The sequence below is a fragment of the Montipora foliosa genome, chromosome 3 (genome assembly GCF_036669935.1).
Source record: "Montipora foliosa isolate CH-2021 chromosome 3, ASM3666993v2, whole genome shotgun sequence".
In the NCBI taxonomy this organism is placed as follows: Eukaryota; Metazoa; Cnidaria; class Anthozoa; order Scleractinia; family Acroporidae; genus Montipora; species Montipora foliosa.
The window spans coordinates 63,581,048-63,608,979 of NC_090871.1; the positions used below are offsets into that span (position 1 = coordinate 63,581,048).

Genomic DNA, 27,932 nt, shown 5'->3' on the forward strand with positions numbered 1-27,932 from the left:
ATCTTATCAAAACTGTAGAAAAATAGATGTCTTTGGAATGATTTGTCCTCGTTCTTACAAAAGATATAGTCTGTATCTTAGCAACTGATAGAAAGAAACACTTCGGCTTCAGACAAGCGTGACAAGTGTAGACGCGCTAAACAATATGTCAACCACTTCTGGTTAATTATTTATTCATTCATCAAGCTCTCTTTGTTAGCTTTTGTTAAAACTTTCCGAAGTTTCAGGCTTTGGGAGCGAATACAAAACAAAGTATTGAAACTAGGGTTTACCGATTTGTGCAACCATCAGTTGTTGTGTGTACTGCGCCGTTTTCTACTCTCTTGCGATGGTGGCCTTAATTTATGGTCTGGATTAATGTTTAATAACAAGCGTTTACTGATCAACAGAGACCAAACACAATTGACTTTGTGTGCCGAGGTTTTGGACCATGGAGATTTAACAAAACAACATTGTCAAGGATAAACTTACATGCAACATTGCCGTTTCGGAGCTACTCCGCCACTTCAATCACGAATGTTAAACATACCTTGGACAAGAGCAGGAACCGTGAGGTCCCAGAAAACAAGTTCTTGGAAGGATGCGTCAAAACTTTCCTCTGACCCGAGGCTCACAAAATCATGTCGCTCGGAGATGAATATGTCGTTACTGAGCGAAAATAATAGAGAGAAACTTATAAAAACCTTTTTACCCGATTTACGAAAGAACCACACAAGAATGGCTTACTGCTATCGCGTACAACCATTCAATTTAAACCAAGAGAAACTAAAGACTGTTCAAATCCGAGCAAAAACTGCGTGTTACAACAGGGATCTTCGTGAACACAAGGAAATTTCATTAGGTCACGGAAGAAAGGCAGCCAACAGCACCAGTCCAAGGCCATGCTGGACTGTCAAACCTCTGCCACTTAACTCTGCGAATGACAGTTTATTCCCAGATGCTCCACCGCATATGGCCGTGTTTGTGAAGCGACAGGAATGGAATTTCAGAGACGGTAGAATATCTCTTAAAAGACCTCTGCCAAAGAGGTCACTTGACAAGTAAATAAGTTCTCGTATTCCCTTAACCAGTTGCTGGGTAACTTTGATCGATTGGTAATGAAACTTTTGAAATATGCGATGAAAGAGATGCATATTATGGATTGTGCAAGAGATATTTGAAAAACTGGACGGTGCAAGGAAAAAATCGTTTTCGTCTTCCAGGTGCGTCTTGGAGACGAGGGAATGTTTCCTTTATTGACAGAATTATTTGCTTTAGGTTTCATGTTTCTGGTGCTGGTACAATCCACACATTAACCGGTTTTTTTGGGCGATTAAGAACATTATCTTTTGAAACGACTAAATTTTAATTTGGTTCGTAAAAATCATAATAATGCAAATGTAATTCTGTTCAAGGTAGTATTTCTTGTGTTAATTTATGCGGGTAGTCTTAGGCAGTTCCAAATTGCACTCTAAATCAAGCGATTACCGTACATAACCGAGTTTTTAACGGAACAAGCAACCCTCGGTCAATCATGCCATGATCACGTTGGATCAAATGGCTTCATCTGATCGGCATAATTATTAGTTAAAAAAGTAAATATTTTGAGCAAGTGCCGCTACAATGTCAATTTCATTTTGCATGACAAGCAAATGCGTGTTGCATTTTATACACTTCTCCCGTTTACACGACCAATTTTTCTTTGTCAAGGAAAACCGGAACTTAAAGTGGCTCAAACCAGTTTCAACAAGTTGGAGGGAATGTGTTTTTAACAGCAATGTTATGGAACCGTATGAAACAACGATAACTGCTTAACAAGATGCACATATTAATGTGACGTAATAAGTTACCATGGCAACAAAAGAACTATCTAAAAACACCCTATATTTTTTGTTTAAGCGCTTATATCTCGGTGCCGGACCCCATTTTTTATTGCTGAAAAGTGATAAGCAGGCTAAGATGAAACTATGTGCAAAGTTTAAAAAATTTTGCCCGAGAAAATTCAGAGCCGCCTTAAAATTGTCAAGTTTTGAACGGAAGTATGAATCCGCTGCAGAGAATTTTTTAAAACTTTGCACAGAGTTTTATCTTTAGTGTGCTAACTCTCTCCAGCAATAAAAAGGTAAGATATGGGTCTCCCCGCATTCGTTCGTGATATGGTGTTTTTAGATGGCCTCTTTTGTTGCCATGGCAACCTACACGTCACATTCCTCTGTTATAACAGTTGGGTAGATTAGTACAGTTTGTTGGAAGTGTCAAAACTGGTTTGAGCAAACTCAACACTTGACTTGATTTGTGTCAATTGTTAAATTCAGTTTACAGTGTCCGCAATTAGTGCTCCAGCGCTAGAACGACTAGACACTTAAATAAAGTTCCTTTCCTTTCCTTTAACATTTTGCGTAGGATATCAAAGGATATGAAAATTCACGAAAAAGTACTGTCTTAATTAATCATTTTTCACTTTTCCACCCTTCATAGCATTTAATTCCCGGTTATGACAAGGGGTATACTTTTTCGCAAACGTTCGCTGTGAATCCCTTATATTTTAACTGACAATGATATCCATGAGGGTGTAATGAAACTTGTTGCGCGTCGGTGGAACATGGGTGCTTTACCTTCGTGGGTTCAATATTCTTCCCTTCTCAGAGTTTTTCTTTATCATTGTGTGGACCCATTTCCATTATTAGGGCAATTTCCATTGACTATTACTATAACCCAGAGATAATTTTCATAGAAATAAAGATAGATCTTAGAATGACACTTCAGCAAATAATTCCTAGTTGGTTGCTCGACCGCTAGTTACTGTGACATTGATCTTCAACAACTTGTAATGAGTTGATCGGTCTAGTGTGAACCAGCCGTAAGAGAAATGCTAAATATTTTGAGCAAGAGCCGATACAACGTAGATTTGACTTAGTTATATACTATACTTCGGCTGTAAATCAGAAATATAGTACAATACTAAATCAAATTTACCTTGTATGGGCTCTTGCTCAAAATATTTAGTGCCTCGATTAAAAAGTTACGCGGATTTGATCCAACGTACACCAACAGGAGTATTGTCCACGGTTGCTTGCTTGAAATCTCTGGTAAGTGAAATGGACTGACCTCGCCTTTCTTAGCATTCTCGGCTATTCTTTTGAAAACAAGAGGTTAAGAAGTTTGATACAAGCGTGCATAGGTAGTTTATATTGTTCGTGCAGGCCAGCATTTCTTTGAAAGAAAAGACGTGACAATCATACAAAATTATCTCTCAAGTATGCTAGGTACTTCATGGGTCAATAAACTTAAGCAATAGAGAGGAATGGGAGTTTAATAACTGTGCATAAAACTGATCAAAAAAGTTCTATCTTTTAAACATGTTGCCTTATACTTACAAGACTTCAGTTACCGTTTGCTCAAACCATTTTCGTGCACTGTTCTACGTGCGCAAGAGATGAAGAGACCTAAGCTGGCGAAGAATGACAAGACTCAAGAGGTTTCATTCCTTGTCAAATGACTTATAATTTAAAGAATGTTGGAACGGAACGCAAATAAGAGTGCCCAAAGGCTTGAACAAAAAGCAAAAATTGGTTGTAAGCGGTCTGATGAATTCAGCGACAAAAATCTCACGCAACTGAACTTTATCACATCTTTGGCTTATGTTCCGTGTGAAGGCAAAGACAACTGGATGTCATTGTTTTAAAGGCCAAATTATTGTTTGCGGACCGGCTTGGGTTAAGTGAGCAGACCTCATACCGACATGGCGGCTTTCCTATAAATATGCTTCTTTAATATGATTTAGAGAAGCTTGTAGAAGATTCTTAAACTGTACACTTTCTGAATAAAACTGATACATCACAAGCACCTCTATACTTCAAGTGCCACAACAAAATGGGGTCAACTTCATTGTCACGTAATGTTTACACCTTTCTCTGTAAATAATTAATTTATATGTCTTCAATAAAAATTCTCTTTCCATTTTGGATCATTTCAGCGAGTATGAGAAATTCTAGAAATTCTTTCGGTGAGATTCGCCGACGAATTTCTCCAAAGGTTTTCGTCACGCGATCGCGAAGTCTGGCGCAAACACTGTTCAAGTTTCATAAACCTCGGATCGTGGAGACAGTTTTGCGACTTTTCTCTAGAAATTCGAAGCATTTCTGGTAAACTCGGTTGTTTCCGAAGGAGCTTTTTCCTGAAAGAAGAAGCTTCTCTTGGGGCTCTTTCCTTCACGTTAATCGGCGGTAGTTGATTTGTGTTTAAACCCAGTGAATGCTCCTCATGCAATTTAAGAGGCTTTTTGTTGAGTCCCGCCAAAGTCCTTCCATTTGACTCTGCCGTATTTCTGTTTTGTACTGCTACCCGTACCATTGTTATAGCTTTTTCCCAGCGACCTTTCGCTTTATTTCGACCTGCTATCTCTCCATTTTGACTCGAGCGTCGTCTTTCCTCCATGTCTGCAGACGCCACCACGTTAGAACCTCGTCTTGTGACAATTGGGGGTAAACTATGATCGCTGGCTTCAAAATGCCTGCTCTCCGCACTAAATAAAGTACGAGGTCTTTCTTCTGAAGCTGAAACCTGCTTTGTGGCAAATTCTAGCTGCCTGTATGTCATGTACTTGTCCTGCCTAAATTGGTGTTTTGACAGTGTGTCGAGTGTAGTGTTCAAGGCCCGATCTTCGTATGCGTTTTCCTTGAGGATCGCGTTCCCAACTTTGTTTTTAAGCCTCATCTCGCCGCCTTTGCTTATGCGAATCAGTGGATATCTTGAAGAACTAACGCTCATCTCTTTTAACTACGCAAATATCGCTGTTTCGTTGGTACGCAACTCTAAATCCTGTAAATCTCTTGACTCAGTGAAAGCGAGAAACACGACACTGCAGCAAAATCCCGGAATAATTCTCAACGCCAGGTGAAAATGACAATCAAATTATCCTTTCTTTGTTGTATTATTGCGAAACTCAATCCCTAAAGGATAAAGTTCAGTCTAGCGTAGAAAAGACCATACGCAATCACTTAAGCATTGTTGAAATTTTTAAGCTTCCTTTTGTACTTATCTTAAGTCGACAACGTTGTTTATTAACTTCCTTCAGAGAAGCTCTAATAAATACACACCTGGCAATTTGTTTGCCATGGACTTACATGAGTAAATATTTTTGCTAATTCTACGATACACTATAGAACACAGGGCCACGTCTCCAGAAGCTTTTGATGAAGACCCGGTGCCTTCGGCTGTCAAGTAGAAGGAGCGGGTTTGATAGCGGTCCCGTGGCTCGTCAGTGAAATCCGGTGAGTCGCCGAGCCGTCGAACCGTCGAGCCATCAATTTCGGTGCACCTTTATATTCATTTTATCCCTTTCTTACCACCGGCCAACCCAGAGCCACTTCAAACATATGAGCATCAAATGTCCCTCTTGGCTAAATTAACGAATATGAAGAAGTTATCGCGGGTAATACCGTAATAACACTGAACATCTTCGTATGAAGTATTATATTTTTTTGTGTTGGTTAAGTATATACAAATGTCTTGAATTCGCTACTATGTGAAAAGATGGACCGGAAATCGCTCAGGAACAGTAACATTGTACCAGCCTTATTTCAATCTTGCACAGAATTCTGGGTATAGCTTGGATCCGGTTACAAAAAGCAAAACACCATGGCCACAGACCAACTCTTCGGTACCAGCGTTCCATCGTAATCGTTTAGATTGAAGGTTGCAGTGCTGGGATAACCTGAAATCTTGATGAAGTAAGGCAGTGCCTTTCGAAATGTTGGCTTTTTCCAATATATTACATCACCGTTATGTCAGCCTTGCTCTTTTTACCTCTTTATAGTCTAGAGTATCGATGGTGTATATACAGTTACCTATTCTACATGTGCCCAGAGCATACCTGAAAACGGGTTTGTTTAAAACAGAACATTTGAAGTTTCTATTTTAGACCTCAGTGGGATTTATAGGTTAACATCGTCTTAAATAATACTCAGAGGATTTAGAGTACTGCCAAAATGCCAGATGCCTTATCAAAGCTGTTTCCCATGATTCCATTCAAATATTTCTAGCAAAGCCGAGGCTTTCACCATAAACCTGCTGCAATCCTTATCGTGTCACAAAACTTTTCATAAAAGAGTTTTCCGTTCTTTGCATAGGCGGTTGGTCTAGGACTATTATACTTTTTGTATAATTATTATTGAAGACACATTAGGTAGTAGAAGGGGGGATGGCTCTTAACTACAGAAAGACAATGGTTGCTAAGGAAGCTTTTTTAGTCAAGAGTCCTACAAAAAGGTTGCATGTATGCTTCTTTCAAGTAACTTTTTCAATAGCAATCTGCCATCACTTCAATCAGAAGGAACATGCGCAACTAGTCCCAGTCCTCTGCCGTGCGTTTCTTTGAAAAACATTTAAAAACTCTCTGAAAACGAAAGGAGGTGGCCGTTTTTTCGTTGGATCGTAAACTGCAGCAAGGAATTTCTATTTGGACAAAAAGGAACTGAATTTTTGTATCAAAGGAGGGCCTTATGGCGTCATACCTTTTTCGAGGAATATTTATTTTTAAAATCCATTCTACAGATTTTGTGTTGCGTTTTTAAAAAAAGGAAAAACATAGTTATTTCGCTGATGGTTTGGTTCATTTTATGTTATGGTCGCGGGATTTACCGAATATGGCTGTGGGTCGAACCAGATAAAGAAATGTGCAATAGAACACACTTGACAAAGGGACTCGAGAAATGACTATTTGAAAAAGTCCATAGCAACGGCTTGGTAGTTAAGGACCACCACCTTAAGAAACGACTACGAGAACGGCTACGACAACGCCACAAACAATAATATCATTGGTTAAAAGAAGAAAAATAATTGTGCAGCACGTGCAGCATGCATTCTAGCACATAGTTTTGCTGTACTCTTCACAACAACGACGGAAAATCACCAAATCGGAGGGTCCTTGCGACAACGTGAGCATACCATCGAATGTAATGATCCTTTCAGTCCCTATTTTTACTCTGAAACCGCTTGTATAAATTTAGTTTAGGATAATTCGCCTACATTGTATGACATAAAACGAGATGGAAAAATTGCGAAGACTTAGGATTTGTGCAAATGTGCAATCTTTGCAAGTGCAAAGACTTAGGATTTGTAGGGGATCAAGTTCCCAGTGTCGTGGCTGTCCTCTGTGTGTATATGGGTGGGTGGGTATAGCAGGTCCACATCAGCTGAATAGCTGCCAAAAACTTCAACCTGCTTAAACAAATAACAAACAAACAAACAGACGGTGACGTTTTTGTCGACGTAATCCGCGTCGTAGACCTCTTAGTAGGGACTTTAAGATTTACGACGCGATTGTCAACGAGAACTCCACGAAACAGCAATATCATTAAGTGGTTAAAAGAGGAAAAATAATCGTGCTGCACGTGCAGCACGGAGTTTAGTACATATTCGTACGGTACCGTCTGCACAACACTGACGACGTGAAATCACCAAATTTGAGGTTTTGACGACAACGCGAGCAAGCAAATGTGAATCTTTCAGTCTCTTGTTCAACTCTAGGATACTTCGCCCACATTGTACGACGCCAACGAGATGGCGGGAAAAACATTCGACGGCCAAGTTATATATTTTGAGGTGAAGTGTTCGTCGACGTCGCCGCCTTAGATCTCCCTTATAGGAGAAGACTACGGGTAACAATTGTTTGGTCCTCTTCAAAGCCTCTTGCTCTTAAATAAAATCCCTTGCTGTGCTTGAAATGACGGGGGAGAAAGCATTGAATGTATTTTGTTTATTTGCACTTAAGCCTTGTCAAGAACTTCTAATTGTTCTCTGTCCTTTCCTGTCAGGACCTCAATCAGTATAAAACTAACTATTGTACCTCTTTAAGCTTCGTTGTTCGTTTTTTCAATAACCCTATGATTTGTTTCATTCAAAAATTGTCATGTGCACGTAGGCAGGTGAAACTAAGGCGCCAAACGACAATTCCTTTGAGACTGCCAAACGCCGTTAAATGGGCCCAATTAACTTAAAATAGAGCAAAAGTGATGAATGAAGCCATTAACATGACGTCAAAGCACAAAACAGCGACCATGTTAGTTGTCATACTAATCCTTCCTTTGTTTGTTAAAGTAAAAACCTGGCTGATCGTCACCTTAGAGAGAGCTTGATTCTTTGGGTGAACCGACTAAAATAAACTTAATCAATAAGTTTGTTTCCTTAAACATGTATTGCATGAGTGTGTATTACTTGAAGTACCCTAATTACCTCTGTTATGTTATGCCATAGAAGGTGTGGGCGACTGTACCTTTGTTTAACAATCAGACAACGAGGAATCTTTCAAACAAAGCTATTAAAAAACAATGGTCTCGTTGGAATTCACGTTCGCATTATTACTTTTCCTGATTTAGCGGCGCTGAGGTTGCTCCTTATCTTTCACCGCTTAAGTGCCAAGAGTCAGCTGAGTTCCAAGTTTGTCAAGTCCTGTTATTAATTATTAATTTCAAGGCGAAAATTTGCGGCACTGGGTGTGCATCGGCTACCAATCGTTTGGCCCTTTGTCGATTCGCTTTATTGAACCATCGCTGGTGCATTGCAGCAGGAACACGAAAGGTATCGTCACCATAGACACTGTGAATCGAACATTACGTCCCTTGATCTACACGCTGGAACCTTTTGAACTCCATTGGTCTTACAAGAACACAAAACGAGCTCCTTTCGCCTCGTTCAAGCAGCAACAGTCAACTTCTTCATAACGAATTAATTTCTCCGCCACCGTCTGGGGCTATTTCTCCATGATTGTTTATGTTATAACAACTAGTCATTCGTGAAGGCTTTATTAGCAACGCAATACAATACAGTTACAATCAGATCTGGATACTTGCCTGCAGGAAGCATAAATAGTGGAAATATTATCTTACGCGAATTCGAAGGATCTGAGTGTTCATCTGACTATTTCCAAAGGAAGTATTTCGGATTATAGTAGATTACGCATGTAGCTTTATTAACTTCTTCATCTTGGTATCATTACTGCTGATATGGATTTTAAAGCTGCCAGAAGGAACGCCGACGAGAGACTCAATCAAGAACTTGTAAGGATTCGTAATCTTCCCAAACGAAACAAGATTCAAGTGGTGACGGACAAGCATGGCTTAAGTCGCGCTAGTCACACAAATGCTGGCTTAGTAAAGGAATTGGAGCTCAACTTGAGTATGATTTCAAGCGAGCGACAACGATTTGCTAAGGAATACAATAAAAGGCAAAAAGACTTTCGAGAGACGCAAAAGAAGTCTCTCGCAAAATTTCTTCCTCCTCTGATTCAAAACTCACAAAATGAACCTGCAAAGGGAACTTCGAGGCGAAAAACCACGATTTTTAATGAAAACCCTTTGTGGGTAAAAGATCGAAGAGAAACAGTAACTGACATAAAGCGAGAAATGCTCTTAACTTTGATGGCAAGAAGCAAACAGAAAACATTGAAGATCATTTCAGAGAACAACAAAAAGACTTCTTCTGGATCATTTTTACCACCGTTGTATGAATCAGTTGAAATTGACCAAAACTCCTGGATAACTCGATTAAATGGTCGAAAAATAAACGCGAATAGGAGAAGCTGTTTTCCGGTTTTGCTCGAACAGGCTGAACGGAGAATAGAACAGGAGAATTTCACCGGAAAGAACACAAATACGATAACAGAAAGTAAATTAATGTCTGACGCATCCGGCCGCAATGCAAGAACGTTTCGTGGTGTTGTATATCAAAAAATTCTCAAAATGCCAGATCCTACAAAAATCCCTCATTTAAATCCCTGGGATCCTAAACTCTATTATGTTGTCATGAAAGTTCGCGATAGGAACCACAGAAAGATGTCCCGTTTACAAAAAGAAGATTTGGAGTTTGCGAAAAGAAATAGAGTTTTCACGAGACATTGGCAACAACGCCGACGTGAGATTCGTTCACGTCCATCACGGAAATGAGTGGGCAGCTTATTGTACAAGAGCTGGGCATAAGCCATGAAGTTGAGTGTACATTCAGGGTTAAATAGGCAAAGATAGCGAGACGAGAAGCCGAGAACACGCCACTTTCTACGGGCTTTGTTTTTTTCCAGTCTTGCCTCGAGTCTCCGGTGCTCTTCGATCTTTTCTCGCGCGGTAATTCGCATTCCACTGAAAACGCCTGTAATCAATGCAAGTTATTATAGAAAAACACTGAATAGGAATTTCTTCGTTTGTTCTTTCTCTCTCAAAATCGGTTCTTTTGTCGTTAATGTAAAGGCCTGGACAACCCTGGGAAGAAAAATTTTAACGCCATATCCCACAATCGCGCGCGGCCTTAGGTGTTGTTTCCAAACGTATAACTCCTTGCAGTATTTCCATCGCCAAAACTCAACAGATCATTCCGTCTCTACCACATTTCCTGTTACTGAATAAACATTCAAGTAGACCCGACGATCTCTAACTTAACCTCGCCTCTACCATGTTGAATTGGAAAATAAGGCCGTGCGCGGTTGTGGGATAGGGCGTTAAAATTTTTCTCCCCAGTCCTCTGAATTACGTCACCAGATCACCTGGCATACGTTCGATTTTGGAGAACGATGTTGAACCGCAATGTTGACTGCTGGGGTGGGCAAACGATTTCAACTCATCATCAACATTTGATTTACCAAAGCTTCTCGAGAGGCCCGATAATCAGTCTCAGGCTCCAGCCGCAGTTGTTACTATGGATACGGAATTGTTACTAAGGGTACGTAATGCATACTTCATTGAGAGACCGATTAGTGCGCATGCTCATACCCAACAATGTTGAAAGGGATGGGGGGGGGGGGGGGGGGGAAATTTGATTCAACTTCATTCAACATTAATGATAACACTGAAAGAATGTTAGCTTATGTTGAATGGTTGTTGAAGCAAAGTTTAAACGCTTCAAATGAAACTTATTCTACAACGATTTTGGTTGCAACATGTTTCAATACAGTTGAAAGGGAGGGGGGAGGGGTAGGGGTGGGCAAACGGTTTGAACATCGCCGTTGAACAAAATCGAACGGATGTTGAAGCAAATGATGAGGCCGTTTGCTCTCCTTAACGATTTTTCACTGTCAAGCGAAAGAAATGCATGAAAATAATAAAAATTGAAATAGCTTGGCCGAGTTTCTGTCTTTAATTACCTCCTATATCACAAATGAATTATATGCATCTCCAAGGTAATCAGCTCGTTTAAAAAAATGTCGCCGTAATTATTACAGTTCTGGACAAGTTCAAGATGTTGTCTAGTGAACTATAGATTTTAACACTGAGTTAATCCATGGGCTTTCCATGTCACATGAAAATTCTCCCATGATGATGTAAAGTGCATGAAGTATCACTCTGGTGCGGGTTGCTCGAAGCATTGTTAGCGCTAACCAGCGTTAAATACCACGGCAGCCTGCAGGTCTTGACTTGATACCTCTTATTCAACGGTTATCGTTAACGAGGCTTTGAGCAACCGGCCTCTGATCAATGCCAAACTAACAGCTTGGCGAATTGTACTTTCAGCCCCAAGGCTTTAATGACTTTTACTTAAGTCACGTGGCACTCTTTGGATACACAACAGCAAACCTAGAATGAATCTTTGCCGGTTTGGAGATGTCCAACAAAGCCATGGTATTCGATGCTAACCGTTTCTCTCTGTCATGAAATAACTCCTTGTGTTTGCGTTCCAAAGTCCTGGCGAAAGCCAAGTTCCTTCTTTGCTGTTGAGTTCTAAATCCTTTATATGTCGTCATATTAAATACAGACGTATTTTCCAGCAAACAAGGGGAATATAGACCTGGGCTCGAACTTCTCTTCCTGCATGTCAGGCTACGAGTTTTCACATTGTCGTGAGTCTCAAATTTTGATTGGATCTCATCGACAGTATCAACTTTTGCTATGCGCAACACACTTCGGGCTCTTGTCCTTTCTGGTTTGATGTCAGCCGAGTTAATTGTTTCGTTTTCATTTGTTTCGCGAATGTTTTCAAGTTTTATTCTTCTCTCTTTCCAACCAAGTCTGTAGGCCATCTCTTCTCCTTCCATATCAGTTTTATTAGGATACAATTTTAATGTTGAAGTCATGACTGACTGCTAGCTTTCTTGTCGAATGGAAGTTAAAGCGTGTCTTTTCAGTGCTCAATCATTGTCTCGTTAAAGTGATGTTCGGAGACAGGAATGTTTGTTGAATTACCAGTCCATTCGATTGGCTTACCTAAATGACAACTTGACTTTTGGACGCTTTCTTTGATCATCGCATATTACTATGGTTTGACAAGCTTTAAATCCAATCTATAATGATGCCATATGGATATTAATTTATACAAAGAATTGCTTTTGCGTCACAGTTGACTGTCTTTGTGATGAAGTACTTTCATAAAGTTGCCTCGAGGCACCAGGCTATAGTTCCGCGTAGTCAATTCAAATACCAAGGCATTCTGTTAAAAAAAGAAAAGGATATTGTTTGTGGCTTTGGTTACCTTCAGTACTCTGTGGTTGGTTAGATCTATTGTGCACATGGTGAGACTAATAACTTTCACCGTATTATGCCAGGATTTATAAAAACAACAGTTAAACCTGACTGAAGACGAATACATGTATTGTGCATTTTTACATTTGGGCACATTTTAAATAATTGTCAGTGCCTTGGTTTTTCAAGGATATTCTAACTTATCAGTTTCATTAAGGTTTCAACGACGTTGCATGCAGTTGGCCAAATAAATTGAGCTTTCAAGATGTACACTTGTTGGGGAACACAAAAGGATTAGCATCGTGCTTCATTGACTTCGATGAATTCTTTTAAAAGCCATCCAGTACTTGTAGGTGAGCCAATATTCCAACAGGGACCCTGAATGTTATAGACTCGATTTTAAGATACCTGAGCTTTTAACCTTTAATGATAAATTAAACCTTTGATTGACCTAGCACGTTTTCTTCGGATATTTATTCTATTCCAACAGGGACGTCACCCTGAATGTTATAGACTTGGTTTTAAGATACCTGAGCTTTTAACCTTTAATGATAAAACCTTTGATTGACCTAGCACGTTTTCTTCGGATATCTATTCTATCCAACAGGGACCCTGAATGTTATAGGCTTGGTTTTAAGATACCTGAGCTTTTAACCTTTAATGATAAAACCTTTGATTGACCTAGCACGTTTTCTTGGGATATTTATTCACTATTTGACACTGGAATATGTTATAACTGACTCAGTGTAGCCCTCCTTTTTTGTGCCAAAAACTCTAAATATAAATCGACTTTTGTGGTGGCCACACCAAGTGACCAAGGATGATTAACTTTTAGATACTACGGTTTGGAAGCCCATCGGGCTGGGTATCACTGACTTAGATGTGTTCCAAACAGGCTCCCTGCGGCTTCGACTTTTATTCAGTAATAATATTCAAATCAATGAATGAGTTCTTTGCACTCGTTATTAAATGTCAATTCGAGATCGGCCCGCCGCGGTTGCGACCTTACACTTTTAAAGCCTAGTTCAGGATAATTTTCAGCGCAAAAGAGGCAGGCGTAGTGCGTGGAATTCTGAGCTAGAGGTCGCCAGTTCGATCCCCGTCATCCGATCGACGTCTGTTTCGACAAAAGTTCCTCTGATCCGTGTAGCTGTAGTTTTAATTTTAATATCGGTAAAACGGAGCATTGACTAAGGAAGGGGGGTAAAAGGTACTCAGCGAGAGCCGCAAGTTCATCAACTCTCTACAACTATCACGTTTTATCCTTGTAAAAATAGGACCTTTACCTTTTAAAATTGTGTTCATATTTGTTGCGTCTTCAAGCGGTTTTCAGCGACGATCACCTCTAGATCTTTTAAGATGACTTCAATTAATAACTTAACTGACTTTACAGAAACGAATCATTAATTTGGCCAGGTTGAATTCGGAGTGGGCAAGCCGCGATTAAAGCCTTAGGCCCTTTATCTATTTGATTAACCGCACTTACCCTTTACTTCAATTTTGGAAGTCGTAGTCTCGAAGTATTAAGCTCTGGTTGATACTTCTTCTCTCCGGTCGTATGGATCCCTCTCTCACCGTCTTCTATGTTCTTATCTTTTTCAGGCGAAGAATAATGAAAAATAAGTTCTATTTCCTTAGCACCAACACTGCTAGCACTTTTGTTTGAAAGCAATGGTTTTGTGAGTACCTTTCCTCTTTTTGCTAAGCCATCTGTCCCTTTACAAGTTTCATGATTTGTTATATACTGGGATTCACAAATCGGTGGAAAGAGAGGCTTGTTGTCGACGCTATTAACACGTGAAGATTCTGCCCAGCATTCGTCGTGGAGTTCGTTAAAAGGACCAATGTCTTTCCACGTGCAAATCTGGCGTCTTCTGTAATTTTGTAATTGTTGGAGTTTTCTGGCTTCGATTTTTTCATAAGGTATGCACTGACAGTAGTGAAAATCATCTTTCTTTTTGTTCCTCATCTCTCTGCGCCTTAGCAACGAAAGGCAACGGTACCGTTACTACGATCGGTAAAAGTTCGCCTTTTATTGTTTGCCGGCTCAATTAATTGACCAAACCTTCACCCACTTTTGTTAGATCAAAGTATGTCAAATAGATAGCTAAGAGGCTGACGGTTTTTTGGAGTCAAGGGCTTCCGGCTTCAAGTACGATGAAGTCACTTTCAGAGGGTCTGATACATCTGGCGTTTAGGTTGATCGTGTCGTCGCTGTTCTTCCATAAACCATTACCTTCAAGCTCAACTTATCATGGGAATGTGCTTTGACCAGTTAAACTATTACGTAATCTTTCTACAACGGGCTACTCCTTCAAGCTTTCACAACCCTGTTGAAAAATTACGACGTTGTACTCAAACGCTTCCGTGATAGTAGCTTCTTGGCAGCCAACCCGATGCATTCATATTTCTCTTACCCGGCGATTGAAAAAACTGGTACCTTCTATCAGTGTTCACGTCAAACGGTTTTCAGGTCGAGCTGTTCAGGCCGCTGTTTTAGAAGCGACATATAATTACCTGTTTGATTCCGGCCTCTGCGCCTGTTCAGTATAAACGAAACATTCTGTTTGGTTCGCTCAGTATAAACGAAACATTTCACTGATGACATTAATAGAGTTGGGCGATATTAAAATGACGCATAACATAATCCAGATGTGCTCAGTTTTTCAAACTTTAAAACCAGTGTCTTTGTTCCCTTTGACCTCTACTACTCACAACAAACAAAAAGGTGAAAGATTAAAAACCTCAATTGTTCAGGGCGTTTGCACTAATCTCAGTGTGTGATCTTTGAACAGAGACCTGGCGAAGAATACACATTTTTCTTCAGGGACTAAATAAGCGTTTAAATTCGTGGATTTAATTGAGAGATAGTAAAGTCAAGTCAGTTCTAGATTGGTTTTCAGTCAAATGCAGTAAAAACTACGGTGGCTCATAAGGGACATATCGATTTTTTCGTCGCAAGTTACTAACTCGCGATAACGTAACTTGCGATCGCAACTTATAACTTGCGATCGCGACTTATAACTTGCGATCGCGACTTGTAACTTGCGATCGCAACTTATAACTTGCGATCGCAACTTATAACTTGCGATCGCAACTTATAACTTGCGATCGCGACTTATAACTTTCGATCGCGACTTACAACTTGCGAGCACAACTTGTAACTTGCGATCGCAACTTATAACTTGCGATCGCGAGTTGTAACTTGCAATTGCAAGTTCGCAAGTTATAACTTGAAAGTTAGTTTCAGTATCAGTTACATGAAGCACGCCTTTTCGCCGGAGTAGTTATTAGCAAAGATGGCTGGTGTTGCATGCTTCATGTAACTGATACTGAAACTAACTCGCAAGTTACAAGTCGCGATCGCAAGTTATAAGTCGCGATCGCAAGTTATAAGTTGCGATCGAAAGTTATAAGTTGCGATCGCAAGTTATAAGTTGCGATCGAAAGTTATAAGTCGCGATCGCAAGTTGTAAGTTGCGATCGAAAGTTATAACTCGCGATCGCAAGTTATAAGTAGCGATCGCAAGTTATAAGTCGCGATCGCAAGTTATACGATGCGATCGCAAGTTACGTCATCGCGAGTTAGTAACTTGCGACGAAAAAATCGATGTGTCCCTTATGAGCCACCGTAAAAAACAGTATTCGCTTTGGCTAATATAGGGACTTTGAAAAGATCTACGACGGCGACATCGTCGAAAACGTCTCTTCAAATACAACTTTTCACTAGTGTAAGTCTATTGCGATCTTTCCACTATGTCGAACAGTGTTAGCAAAGTATCGTAAAGTACGCAATGGAAGATTCTATGTTGCAGGTTGTTCAGAGTACCTCAAAAATACGTGCTGCACAGGCAGCACGATTATATTTCCACTTTTAACCAATAATATCATTGTTTTGTGGCGTTATTTTTGCCATCGCTGTCGTCAGTTCTTAAACAAACGCAGACAACGAAATGAGCCAATCAGTATACAAAGAAAGCACGCAGACTGCGCCAAACGCGGGAAAATACTTGTGTGAATTTTAGTTTTGCTTTTCATTTTGAATGGCTGATAATATCCGGTAATTTTTTTGACGTAAAAAGTTACCGTCGTAACAGGAAAGCCCTGCAAAAACACCCCATATTTTGGCTTTAGCTGCTCATATCTCAAAAACGATTTCGGTGATCCCCATTTTTTATTTCTAATATGTATCCAGCATGCTAGAATGGAATATCTGCAAACTTTAAAAAAATTCTGTTGAACGGATTCACAGGACGGAGACAATCCAGTAGACTAATCAAAATTCGAAGTAATTACACGTAGCCGACACAAAGCGCAGGAAAATGTGCATGCGCGAGCCACGATTGGTTTTGGTTTCACTTTTGATTGGTTGAAAAAAATGGCACGAGAACTTTGAACCAATCACTGAGTGAAGTAAATGCAAAACCAAAGCAATGCGCTAATTACTTTCGACACTCAATTGAAAACGCTCTATAGTGTTGTAGTATCAATCCTTCTAATAACAAGGTCTCTTGAAAGTATTGAAACTGGTTTGAGTCACCTTAAGCAAAAACGACGGCTACGGCTACGGCAACGCCACAAAGCAAGAATATTATTGGTTAAGAAAGGAAAAATACTCGTGCTGCACGTGCAGCACGAATTTCCGTGCAGTTGATTGCCGTGCTCCACAACAGTAGGGAGTTTAGGGGGCTGTTTACTTGGAGGTAGGAAGATCCTAGCTCTAGGAAAATCCTAGAGGGCGAAACAACTTTTCGTTTGGTTTACATGCAGAAATTTTTGTCTAGGTGGAAGTGGAGAATGAAAGCAAGATGGCGGGCGTAAATCGGATGTATTCGGATGTATTCGGATAAATTCGCATGTCTTCGACTCGCAGCGTTTTCGACATTGCTGTCGATCGATTTCTCGTTACTTTCCACTGTCTCTCTCGTTTGGGTGGTGTATCTTTGAAACAAAACTGGTCCTGAATATTGTCGGCAGTCACCAGAATCATTAGAATCGTCCTGTGGCAAAGCCAGACGAAATTGTCGACCTTTGGCAGCTAAATACCGTGAACACCCGGCCGCCGCCATGTTTGCTTTTTTGTCCCTCACGGTACCGGGAACTTCCGAGCGAAGGCAGTTTACATGGTGCTAGGATCTTCCTAGCACTAGGATCTTCCTAGCTCACAGCTAGGAAGATCCTAGCACTAGGGCCAAGTACGACCTCTTGCATGTAAACTGAATACAGAAAACATATGGCGCTATGATGATCCGCCTTCTAGGATCTTCCTAGTGCTAGGATCCTCCTACCTCCATGTAAACAGCCCCTAAGAAACGACGACGGCTACGGCAACGCTAAAGGCCCGTGCAAACGCTCGCAACAACATGCAACATTGTTGGGCCCAACAATGAAGACCTTACATTTTAGTGCACGTTTTCTTTTTGACGTTTTGGTTGTTATACTATATTTTTAACATTTTATTTCTATTACTTTGGTTTTTATACTACAAAGTGCCTTAGAGACTTTGGATTTTAGTACTATATAAATTGTATTTATTATTATTAACATTATAGTAATATTTTGAATGGTAAGATTTTTGTGAATGCGCAGGCGAGATGCAAACTCAGTGTTATACACCAAAATATGTGACGTAATATATGTACCATATGGAACCATCTCATATCAAAAATCATATCACGAAATAATCGACCAATAACCCCACCTGTGCTTAAATGATGTATCATAAATACGGAGGAAAAAATAATGCTTCGTTGTGATTGTGTTGCGGCATCATTGTTTCCAAACAACGAAAATTTTAAAGCAAGAACTCAGTCTGTTGTCCACGCCGTACGTCATTGCCATGTCTAATACAGTAATCTTAAATTTTATTAATTAATAATCCTGATCATCTTATCTTTTCACCGTAAAGAAAAAAGTAAAATCGAGCGATATTTCTTCAAGATGGGGAAAATGTCTCCCACAGAGATAATTATATCTGGTAAAAGACTGAGTGTTCGAAAGTGTTCGATATATGAAAGGCGTCAGTTAACCCCAAAACTATTAATTCCACATTCAGGTGACATGAGAAATGATCTGATTTAGGTATTTTTTTTTGCCGTTTAACCTAATTTTAGTCAGTAAATCATATTCTTCGTCGTTGCCAAAAAAATTTTCACCCAATAATTATAAATTTTATTTTCACAACAAAGCGCTGGATTTGAGGTTTGTTCCTATGGATACGGGTTCAATTTCAAGCGAAGTTGTCAACGAGTTTTTTTCAAGGATAGAAAAGATGATAACTCGAGTGATGATTTAGAAATCGACAACCAACAAATTGGCATTTGTGAAGAAAGAAATAATGGAAAAAGTACGAGGAAAACAGGAGGAAACATTTGGAAATGAAAGCGAAGGCAGCAAAGGAGAAATCAATGAAAACCTGGTCGGCAGGTTTGGTTCGGCACGCACCTCTGAGCGAACAAAATCACATTTTCAACGCTTAGACAATGCTTACTTCAGCAGTAATGAAGATAAGTACTACATAAAGGAGGAATCATGTCAAGAATCTAGTAAAGCTTATTCCAGTTTGGAACCCCCATCTAGGGACAAAATTCAACAGGAACAAGAAGGAAAATCAAAAGGAAATGAATGTAAAAATATACTGGCAAGAGAAGCCAATGCTGAATCCCAGTCGAAAATTCAAGACCGTCGATGCAGGTATCTTTATGACAGGAATCCGCTACAAGATCCACGATTTACTCGACTGGTTGAGCAACTCATTCCTTTACGCACCTCGCTGAGCTTGGATAGAACGAGGATGCTGGAAACTGATCGAAATTCCAACAACAGATCTGATGCAATTTGCTTTAAAGACATTTGTGTCAACGAAACATGTCGTTTAGTGTTTAAAATAATGATCAGGGAAAAGGATAATTGTCCAAAAGATTAGCAGTTTATTAAAACATTTTATTTTAGGTTTCTCAGCTTGAAACAAATTGAGGACATCTTAGAACGCTCGCTACCGAAACAATTCTAGATCTGTTCATCTGTTCGAGTCTTGTGACAGGATATAAAAGACGATAAAAGGCTTGTTTGTTCTCGGATGATGATTAAACGATGATGGACTCGAGTAACACTCGCTCAAACTGCGTTTTCCTTAAATTCCATTAGTTTTCTTTGTTCGCTTCTTTGAGTGATCTTGTTGTCGCTTCAAAATATAACTTAACGCCATCTTAAGTATTTCGCTATTATTCCTTTTTGTCTACGTTGTACAATAGAGCGAGTTTGAGGTAACTCTGAATCCGCTCCACAGAATTTTTTTAAACTTTGCGGAGAGTTTCATCTTGACCTGCTGATCACTTCTGTGCAATAAAAAATTGGGGTCACCGAGTTCGTTTTTCAGATATGAGGAACTAAAGCCAAAATGTAGGGTGTTTTTGCAATGCTTTCCTGTTGTCATGGTAACTTGTTACGTCACAAAAAATGGCTGCATCTTGTTTAGCAATAATTGATGTTTCATATGGTACCACAACATTGCTTTTGTTTTACGTGATAGAGCAAGTTTCAATTGAGTGTCGTAAAACCAAAACCAAAGTAATTACTTTGGCAAATCAAAAGGACGGTGACAATCCGGTAAACCAATCCCAACTCGAAGTAATTACACTTAGCCCACACGAAACGCAGGGAAACGTGCACGCGCGAGCTACGATTGGTTTTGGTTTCACTTCTGATTGGTTGAAAAAGTGGCGCGAGAACTTTGAACCAATCACTGAGTGGAGTAATACAAAACCAAAGCAATTCGCTAATTACTTTCAACACTCAATTGAAAACCGCTCTAAGGCCGACTGCATAACCTTTAACGGTATTGGTGCGAACGGTTCATTGAAGTGGAGAACCTGGAAGAAAATGAACAAATAACCCTTGCATGCTCTCATTATTGTCAAAACTCTAAAAAGACTGGTCAATATTCACGCTGTTGTTATGCCTAGCACGGGAGAAACCTGCGGCACGATTACATTTCCTTATTGAACCAATTTTAGGTTTCTACAACTCCATAATGATTTGTCAGGGACTTAGCGGTCATCGTAGATGCTGGATCACGCACTCCTTTGATAGCATAAAACTGTCTTGGTCCAATAGGTGTTAATGAGCGTAAGAGGCTTTGAAATCTTGAATCACGTGTTACGTCTCGCACAGAGACTTGGAGTTCGCTTCCAGTGCCCTTTGCTGGCGTAGCTGAAATTTTATGCTCTCTCCAATTTTGCCCCTTTCCCAGATTAACAACAATCTTCTTATTCGCCTTTTCAGATTGACCCACAACACATTCTTCAGGTAGATTTCTTGTATCTGTTGATTGGCGGCCCTTTTTTTCTTCGGTGGCCTTGAGCTTCATTACTGAAGCTGGACTCCCTTGCCTTTTGTTTTCCAAGCCAAATTGATGTTTAAACGTTTCAAAGCGACTAACTGCGCCGTTTTCACTCTGTTTTTTCCATCTAGTTTCGCTGTATTTGTCCATTTTCTCTACCAACGCAAAATAGCGACACCTTTTCTTGTACATCTTTAAGTACTGCTGCTTACTTTCCTCAAGTTCATTATTTTCATAATCAGCTTTTTTTAGTTTGGCTAAACTTTGCACCTTCCTCAATCGCTCCGCTTTACTTTCATCTTCGTCTTTCAGTTTTCTCATTTTCTGCACCATAATCTCCACTTGGAGTCTCTTTTGTTTAGCATCAGCACTGAGACGAACAAACTCGAGGACTATTAACGCCGCTTGTTTAAACGATTTTATCCGTTTTTTTCTCCGCCATATTGGTGTTACATACACAAGGGGCTTTGAATTTAAATACTCTGCCATCTTTAACGACCAATAACTAAGATTGAGTAATTCAACTGTACTACCATAACTGGCTGGTATTTGACCGTACAAATAAGCTGTACGGTCATTTATACACCAGTCCGACGTGCAAGAAATAACGTCATCAATCTGGACTAATCGTTGGTCTTTTGTTCAATAATCCCCTTGGAATATATCGACGTTGTATTTTCCTTTGATACAGATGTTTTAAAGCAAAGTTAATGAATTAAATATTGCCTTTTAAATGCCACAACACACGGAATTGTCGAGCTAGGAGGACGATACGACATTTTGATTACTTTTCAGCAACCAAATTCGTCTTATTTCGTTTACTTATAAGAGCCGATGTTTCCTTAATTAAGGAGTCTGTAAGAGCTACACGAAGAGTATAATTAGAGGAAAAGTAGATCCGCGCTTTCAGTTACGTAACGAGGGACAAATTGGTGTAATAACACTGTGACGAACAAAGAGGTTTGCTTGAAATCGCAAGCGCACTACCACCCTTGGCATCCAAGATGGCGATTAACAGTCACAAAACAATGAAACAAAACCTCATAAAATATTACTAACAGATTGCCCTTACTGGCTTTTTTAGTGTTTTTATTGCAAAAATTTTCTCATCGCTGCATCTACATAAATTGGCCAATGATCCAAAATGTGTTTGGTAGATCAACGGGGTCTACTACATTCTCTTTCATTCATTCCATCGTTCCTCATAGTCGGCGCGGGGCCTTCGCACGAGAAAACGAAGAGAAAATTCAAGTATCTTCATTAGTTAGCTTGCGAACAATAAAGTTTTGAATCGGAAGTGAAAATAGCCGATGTGGCGTGGCTGGCCTGTAAAATGATCAGTGTCTTTGTTTAAAACTACCATATTACTTATTGCACTTTCTGTTCGACTCGAAGGGACACATTCTATAAGTTGAGGCCACTTAAAGCTTCACAGAGAGACTCCTTGAATGTAATGCTTCTGACTCCGCCATATTTAGTACTATATGAACTCCGGAGTCCTAGAACCTGGGATGTAAATCCTATGTCTCCAGAGCCTTTCGTTTTCTCGCACGAAGGCCCCGCCGGCTAAGATAAACGATGGGCTCTGGGAACGAGAATGGATCTACTATGATTTCTGTGGTCGTCTTTCTTCCTTGGCGTCCGATCTCCTTTAACTGGGCCTATCTAGTCGCCAGGGTCTCCCCTCCAGATTAAGAGGAGTCACAGGGGAAGACAATCGGAAAGAGTGCACACCTCGAAACGTTGTGATGTCAAATTGTACTAATAATTAAAAAAAATTATTGTACAGAAATATTTAAGGCCCTTTCACCAAAGTGACTTCGTGAAAACGCGTTTCTTTTTCACGTAGTTTGGACAGTTTGATGAAATAAAAGTTATACCTTTGCCTGGACAACATGGCATGCAATTATTTTAAAAAAACACGACAAATTGAGTGAATGCGTCAAAGTTCACCCAGGAGCCGAGTAAACTTGATTCCTTCCGTAAGTTTATGTTATCATGATTTTGTCTTTTTTTTCTTGCTGACCGTCTTCGTCTTATTAGGTCTCGCTGTTAGAACTGGTTCCCTTTTCGCAGTGCCAGCCTTTTTGCAACTCTTACTTGAACTAGCTCTAGAGTATTTCTCTCCTTTATCTTCAGGAGGTATTAGTGAGTGTAAAAGGCGCTGAAATCGGGGATCATTACTTGCGAGTCGCTGTACGTCTTCGCTTTTCTTATGATGTATTTCAGGCAAGCAAGTTTGTCCTTTGAAACAATATTCTTCCTTAAGATCTATGAAGTTCCGGGCCTTGTGTTTGCTTTGCCGTCGATCATTGTTTTGCTTTGTATCCTCTTTTGTGTTTTCAAGAAATTGAACATCGAGTAGATGTGAGGAACTGAGCTTCGTGGTAGCTCGATTTGCATCTAATCTTCTTCTATACTCGCATGTTACATATCCTGAATCTCTCTTCCTATTCTGAATCTTACTCTCTCTCGCCCTTCTCCATTCATTGGCACATTCATGCTCTCGAAACTTTTCCCAAACGGTTTTCTGATTTTCTCTTCTACGAAATACCTCCATTTGAATTTCACGAACACGCTCGTATCTTTTTCTTTGCTCCTCGAGAAAATTTCTCTTCAATGCTGAAATGTTACTTCCACTCTGCTCTTTATCAGTCTCGTCTAAAAAGAAATCAACTGTCATTTCAGGATGTATGCTTCGAACAAATCGCATAACAATCATTTTTTTACGAACCAGTTGCCAATACGAAGATTTTCTTGTTTCCATTTTTTCATTTCGCTTCTCCCGCGGCCAAATTGGATCCACATGTGAAATGATAGGAAAGGAGGTCTCGTCTGTACCTTTCAATGGCATTGAAGAAATAATCGTCTATACTCTTCTATTTCTTATAACAATGAAATATTGAACATTTGAAGGGGACGTTAATATACCCTTGTTTAGTTTTCCTAAATCTTTTCGAAAACAAAAGGGTTGAAAAAGAAAATATTTTTAGCCAGCCTAACAAGCAGAGCGCAATGTTTACTTGTGGACTAATAAATTACCATTATAGATTTTTCTCAGTTTTGAGAGTGAAGCTTCTGGCGTTGGTCGATGTCTAGTTTTTAAGATGCAAGTAGATTTAAACGGTTTTTATTCACTTAAAGTCAATAAGGCTGTAAGTGCACTAAACGGTTTTAAGACACTCCCCGTTTGCTGATATGGCTTTTAAACGTTTCTTTTTCTTAATATATTTAAATCACAAACCTAACTATACACAGTCAAGAACGAAAAATTTATTGCTAAAAGCATATCTTCAGTCTATAAATAGACTTCGACGATCTTAGGCTTAAATACTTCAATGCTAAAAATTTAATTACTCCAAGTTAATTGCAATGTTATCTCCGGCTTTCCTGCGCTTAACAAGTCATTTATTTTCCCTTCAAAGCTAGTTAAAAAATTGTCAACCTATCCAGGATTGTTTATTTTCAGTAGTTCCGTTAATATATCTTTTTCTTTGTAGTTCTCCGCTGCGGTGTTCCTTAGCAGACAGGAACTTCACAAAATTAATTTTCGTAATCTACAAACCTAAGAGCAGCTTAACAAAGAATGCAGTGTTTTCTTACGTGAGGTTTCAACTAGTTGCATTTTAAATGATGTACTGAACTGTGCGTAAGTACTTTGCAACACATGGAATACGTGAATATGTTGCTGTTATAGTACTATTAATATACGGTTATAGAAAAAAGCTCTCCCTTCCCTGGCCCTGACCGTTGGAAAAAAAAACTTACGGGGCATTTTGGCGAGACCGTATGGAAACAACCCATCCTCGACACCCAATGTTGACAAAGGGCTTCCCGGCTATTCCCTGAATTGGTAAATGAGAAGGAGGCTTTTGAAAGACCTCCATTGATTTACTGAACATGAATGGTTGCCACTTTGTATTTTATGTCCGTGGGGATCGTTTTCTCAGTTTTTGTCGAAAATTTTGATTCAGATTTGAAACCCGAATGCAAACGGCCACCGACACACGTAACAACCCAAAAGCAACGCAAATGCAGGCGCAGTCGAAGTCTGGCGCAAGCTTGGATTCATTTGTAATTGCGTTTAATTAGTATTTCAAATACCTATTTTCTCGCAATGCATTTTGAAGCGAAAGATAAGCAATACACGAGAGGACTCTAGCTTCTTGAATGCTCAGAAAACTGTAAACTCGATAGTACACATGCGCTGAATCGTTTACTATTTGTTTTATCATAACTAAAACACCTTGTGACATTCTTTGTCTTCTTAAATGAGGGTCTGAATGGGGGGGGGGGGGGGGGGGGGTGTTGTCGGTTAAAATTTCATTACTTTGTCGGTTGTCGGTTAAAATTTCATTCCTTTGTCGGTTGTCGGTTAAAATTTTCGACCTTTGTCGGCTCTCGGTAATTTCCAGTTAATTTTTTTGTCCCTAGTCGGTAATTTTCTTCTCGTTTTTGTCGGTAGTCAGTAATATTTTTTAGACCTTTGTCGCTAGTCGGTTAACCCCATTCACACCCTCTTAAATGCCTCTCTCTTACCAACTCGTCAAGCTGACTATCCCTTAGGCTTGCAAAGCGCTTTGTAACTGGCTCGGGCAGGCAAAATACCCTGTAACGGGTTAATAAAATGACATGACAGAATTCTACGTCTTTTCTTCATAAAGCTTTTTTTTTTTCGTAAAGCTGCGACGAAATTTCAGCATTTTGGGCAGTACACTACTTTTACTCAAAAACCGTTCGTATCCAGTTAAGTTAAGGATACTTCGCCCCTATCGTACAATCAGTGAGCAAGATGGAGAAAATTAATTAAGAATATTCAAGATTTTTTTAATGCAGTTATCATATACATCACAACATGGTCAGATTTTTCATGATAGTCGTTGAAATATTTGTTTTCAGTGACCACCTGCATGACAGTCGATTTCAAAAGTTTGTTGTTGACAGTTTTACAGAAAAGCGGCGCGAAAGCGCTGTTACGTAACTCAGCCGCACTATCGTCAACTTTTATCAAATAAAACTGAATAAAACTCAGTTTTCCCGTGAGAAAGGTAGTTGATTTTAGACAGGGGTAAAAAAGGTCAGCTCAAACTGTCGTCGGCTATCAAGTACTGTTTGACTGCGGCTTAAAATGAGTAGGAAACGATAAACGTGTCGACAATAACGTTGAATTTTTCATGACTTTAATTTCCTACCATACATTACGCCCACTGGTAGTTTTTCCTTCTTAGACGCATTCGCCACACAAAAAGAGTTGCGAAGAGACAAGACTAAAATAAATCTATCTAGTTATTTGAAAAATGTCGTTCTTGTAGGACTTTGGTCAGTGGTGGATAAAAATGCAGGATCTGGCTCACGAATAACTCACAGTATTTTTAAAGACGATTGCATACAATGAAAAGTAGAATCACACACATTGTACAAATAATGAACTTAGAGGTTAAAAATACTGAAAAGTGTCTACACCGATACACCAAGCTGCTGTGACGGGAGGAAATTATTGCGAATTACTTTGCCCAATCGTTAAGGACGGAGACAATCTGGTAAACCAATCGATACTCGAAGTAATTACACGTAGCCGACACCATGATATGCACAGTTTGTTTTGTGGATTCAATTTTTTATCCTTTAATATTTAACAAGTTTTTCTTAAGAATAACTCAATCAGTTCAGAGCCATATGTGGAAGTTATAAGTCAGTGTCAGCAAGAAATTGCTAAAATTCTTGGTCCGAAGACATTTTGCGGTATTTCTGAAGCTTTATGTTGTAAACCTGTGTATGCCAATTTTGAGGTTTATAAAGCTCATCTTCTGACCATTTACCAATTACCAAGAGTCCAGTTTTTGGAAGAGAGTAGTGAGAGCGCCTAATTGAATTTTTTAAGGTCTCCTTTAGCAATAGACCATTTTACAGTTCTTTGCCCAGTTACCAGACCTTTGAATAAAGGTGAGACTGGAGTTGACCTTGCTCTGACAAAAACTTCACTGCTTTTCTTATACAGCTGTTTCCGGAAAGGTTGTCCAAAAGAAGCGTAAGAGCGTTCGCGACAATGCCGAAAGGTAGTATGGGAAATATTAAATAAATGTAAATTCAACTTGAAGAGAATTCGCCACGACCGTCCAGTGAAGACCTACGGTGGCGAGCTATTTGGATGAAAGAGTTCTTACGATATCCAGAGTATCATGAAAAGGTATCGGTGTATAGTACACGATAAACGAGGACAAGTTCAGATATAAGGGGGCGGAGCTGTTCAGTGTAATATTGATCGAGTGGTTCCAGAGAAGCGCATAGATTTATGTGATAGTAGCTTGTAGAGCCTGCGAAAGAAACGTAACCTGCGATCATACCCCCCTCTCTACATCTCATCCCTGTTTTTTCCCCTTCCTTGCTTGAGGACTCTCGGTGTCAGATTGATGCAAAAATATTTAACATGCAGAAATTTTTAGACTTATGCCTAATCCCTGCTATCTGAGAGACAAAAGCAGTCGAGGTGCTCTGTTCTACCTGAGTGTATAGATGGGTTTTGACCATTTCGCTCTGAAAAGGGCTGTTGTCTCCCCATTGCCCAATAGCCTGAGGACCTGTGTCCTAGGAACTGAAAGGAGAGCTGTCCTCCTTGTGCTCTCCGTGTTGGTCTATGCTTCCTTTTCCTCTCCCTTCAGCGCCTGCCATAAATGCTAACTGAACTCGCTCTGAAGAAGGGCCAACGCTCATCAATACTCGTATCTTTTTTGCAGTGGCCAATTTACCTTTAGTTATGAGCTTTGACCTTTTCACCCGGAAAAGGGTATTGTCTCCTTATTGGCCTATAGCCGGCAGGCCTGCGTATCGAATGCTGAAAGGAGAAGTGTCCCCTGGGCAGCAATTCATAGGCAATTACATCCTTTAAAATTCCAAGGGTATGGGGGAGGGGGGGGGGGGGGGGGGAAGGAAATGGATGTTGAAATGAACTTGAATTTTGGGACTTTTCCAGTCTTAAGTTTTGCCACGTGATTTTCAAACTTATTTTTACTTACTTTTATGTCTTGTCTCATTGACTTTCTTCAGCTAATACCAGCAAGCCAACAGACACTGGTTTATCAAGGAGGCCTGATGACTGCAGAAGAGGCTGAAAAGTTTGAGAAGCTTCAGCATTTTGACGCTTTGCTTAAGATGAGAAATTGGGACAATAA

The 27,932-nt window shown here is 39.8% G+C and overlaps 2 protein-coding genes across 3 annotated transcripts; one reads left to right on the forward strand and one right to left on the reverse strand.

Annotated features, from left to right (window-relative positions):
• The first annotated feature begins 18 nt into the window (after nucleotides 1–18).
• LOC137997933 (uncharacterized) lies at nucleotides 19–27,932 on the forward strand. Of its 2 annotated transcripts, XR_011122633.1 has the most exons (3): nucleotides 91–3,068; nucleotides 26,762–26,950; nucleotides 27,808–27,932. XR_011122633.1 is itself a non-coding variant. In XM_068844262.1 (2 exons), the coding sequence occupies exon 2, from the start codon at nucleotides 8,985–8,987 to the stop codon at nucleotides 9,921–9,923; it is 939 nt and encodes a 312-aa protein (XP_068700363.1). In that variant the 5' UTR covers nucleotides 19–3,068; nucleotides 8,358–8,984; the 3' UTR covers nucleotides 9,924–10,752. The 2 variants fall into 2 exon arrangements, 1 of the variants encoding a protein (XP_068700363.1); XM_068844262.1 differs by lacking the exons at nucleotides 26,762–26,950; nucleotides 27,808–27,932 and adding an exon at nucleotides 8,358–10,752 and having other exon boundaries at nucleotides 19–3,068.
• LOC137997934 (uncharacterized) lies at nucleotides 3,277–4,961 on the reverse strand. The gene has a single exon (XM_068844263.1). It carries the CDS (start codon nucleotides 4,747–4,749, stop codon nucleotides 3,952–3,954), a length of 798 nt encoding a protein of 265 aa, XP_068700364.1. The 5' UTR covers nucleotides 4,750–4,961; the 3' UTR covers nucleotides 3,277–3,951.

Bases quoted from the DNA above. Each gene is read 5' to 3' on its own strand.
- LOC137997934 (XM_068844263.1), bottom strand. From the start codon at position 4,749: ATGAGCGTTAGTTCTTCAAGATATCCACTGATTCGCATAAGCAAAGGC.
- LOC137997933 (XM_068844262.1), top strand. From the start codon at position 8,985: ATGGATTTTAAAGCTGCCAGAAGGAACGCCGACGAGAGACTCAATCAA.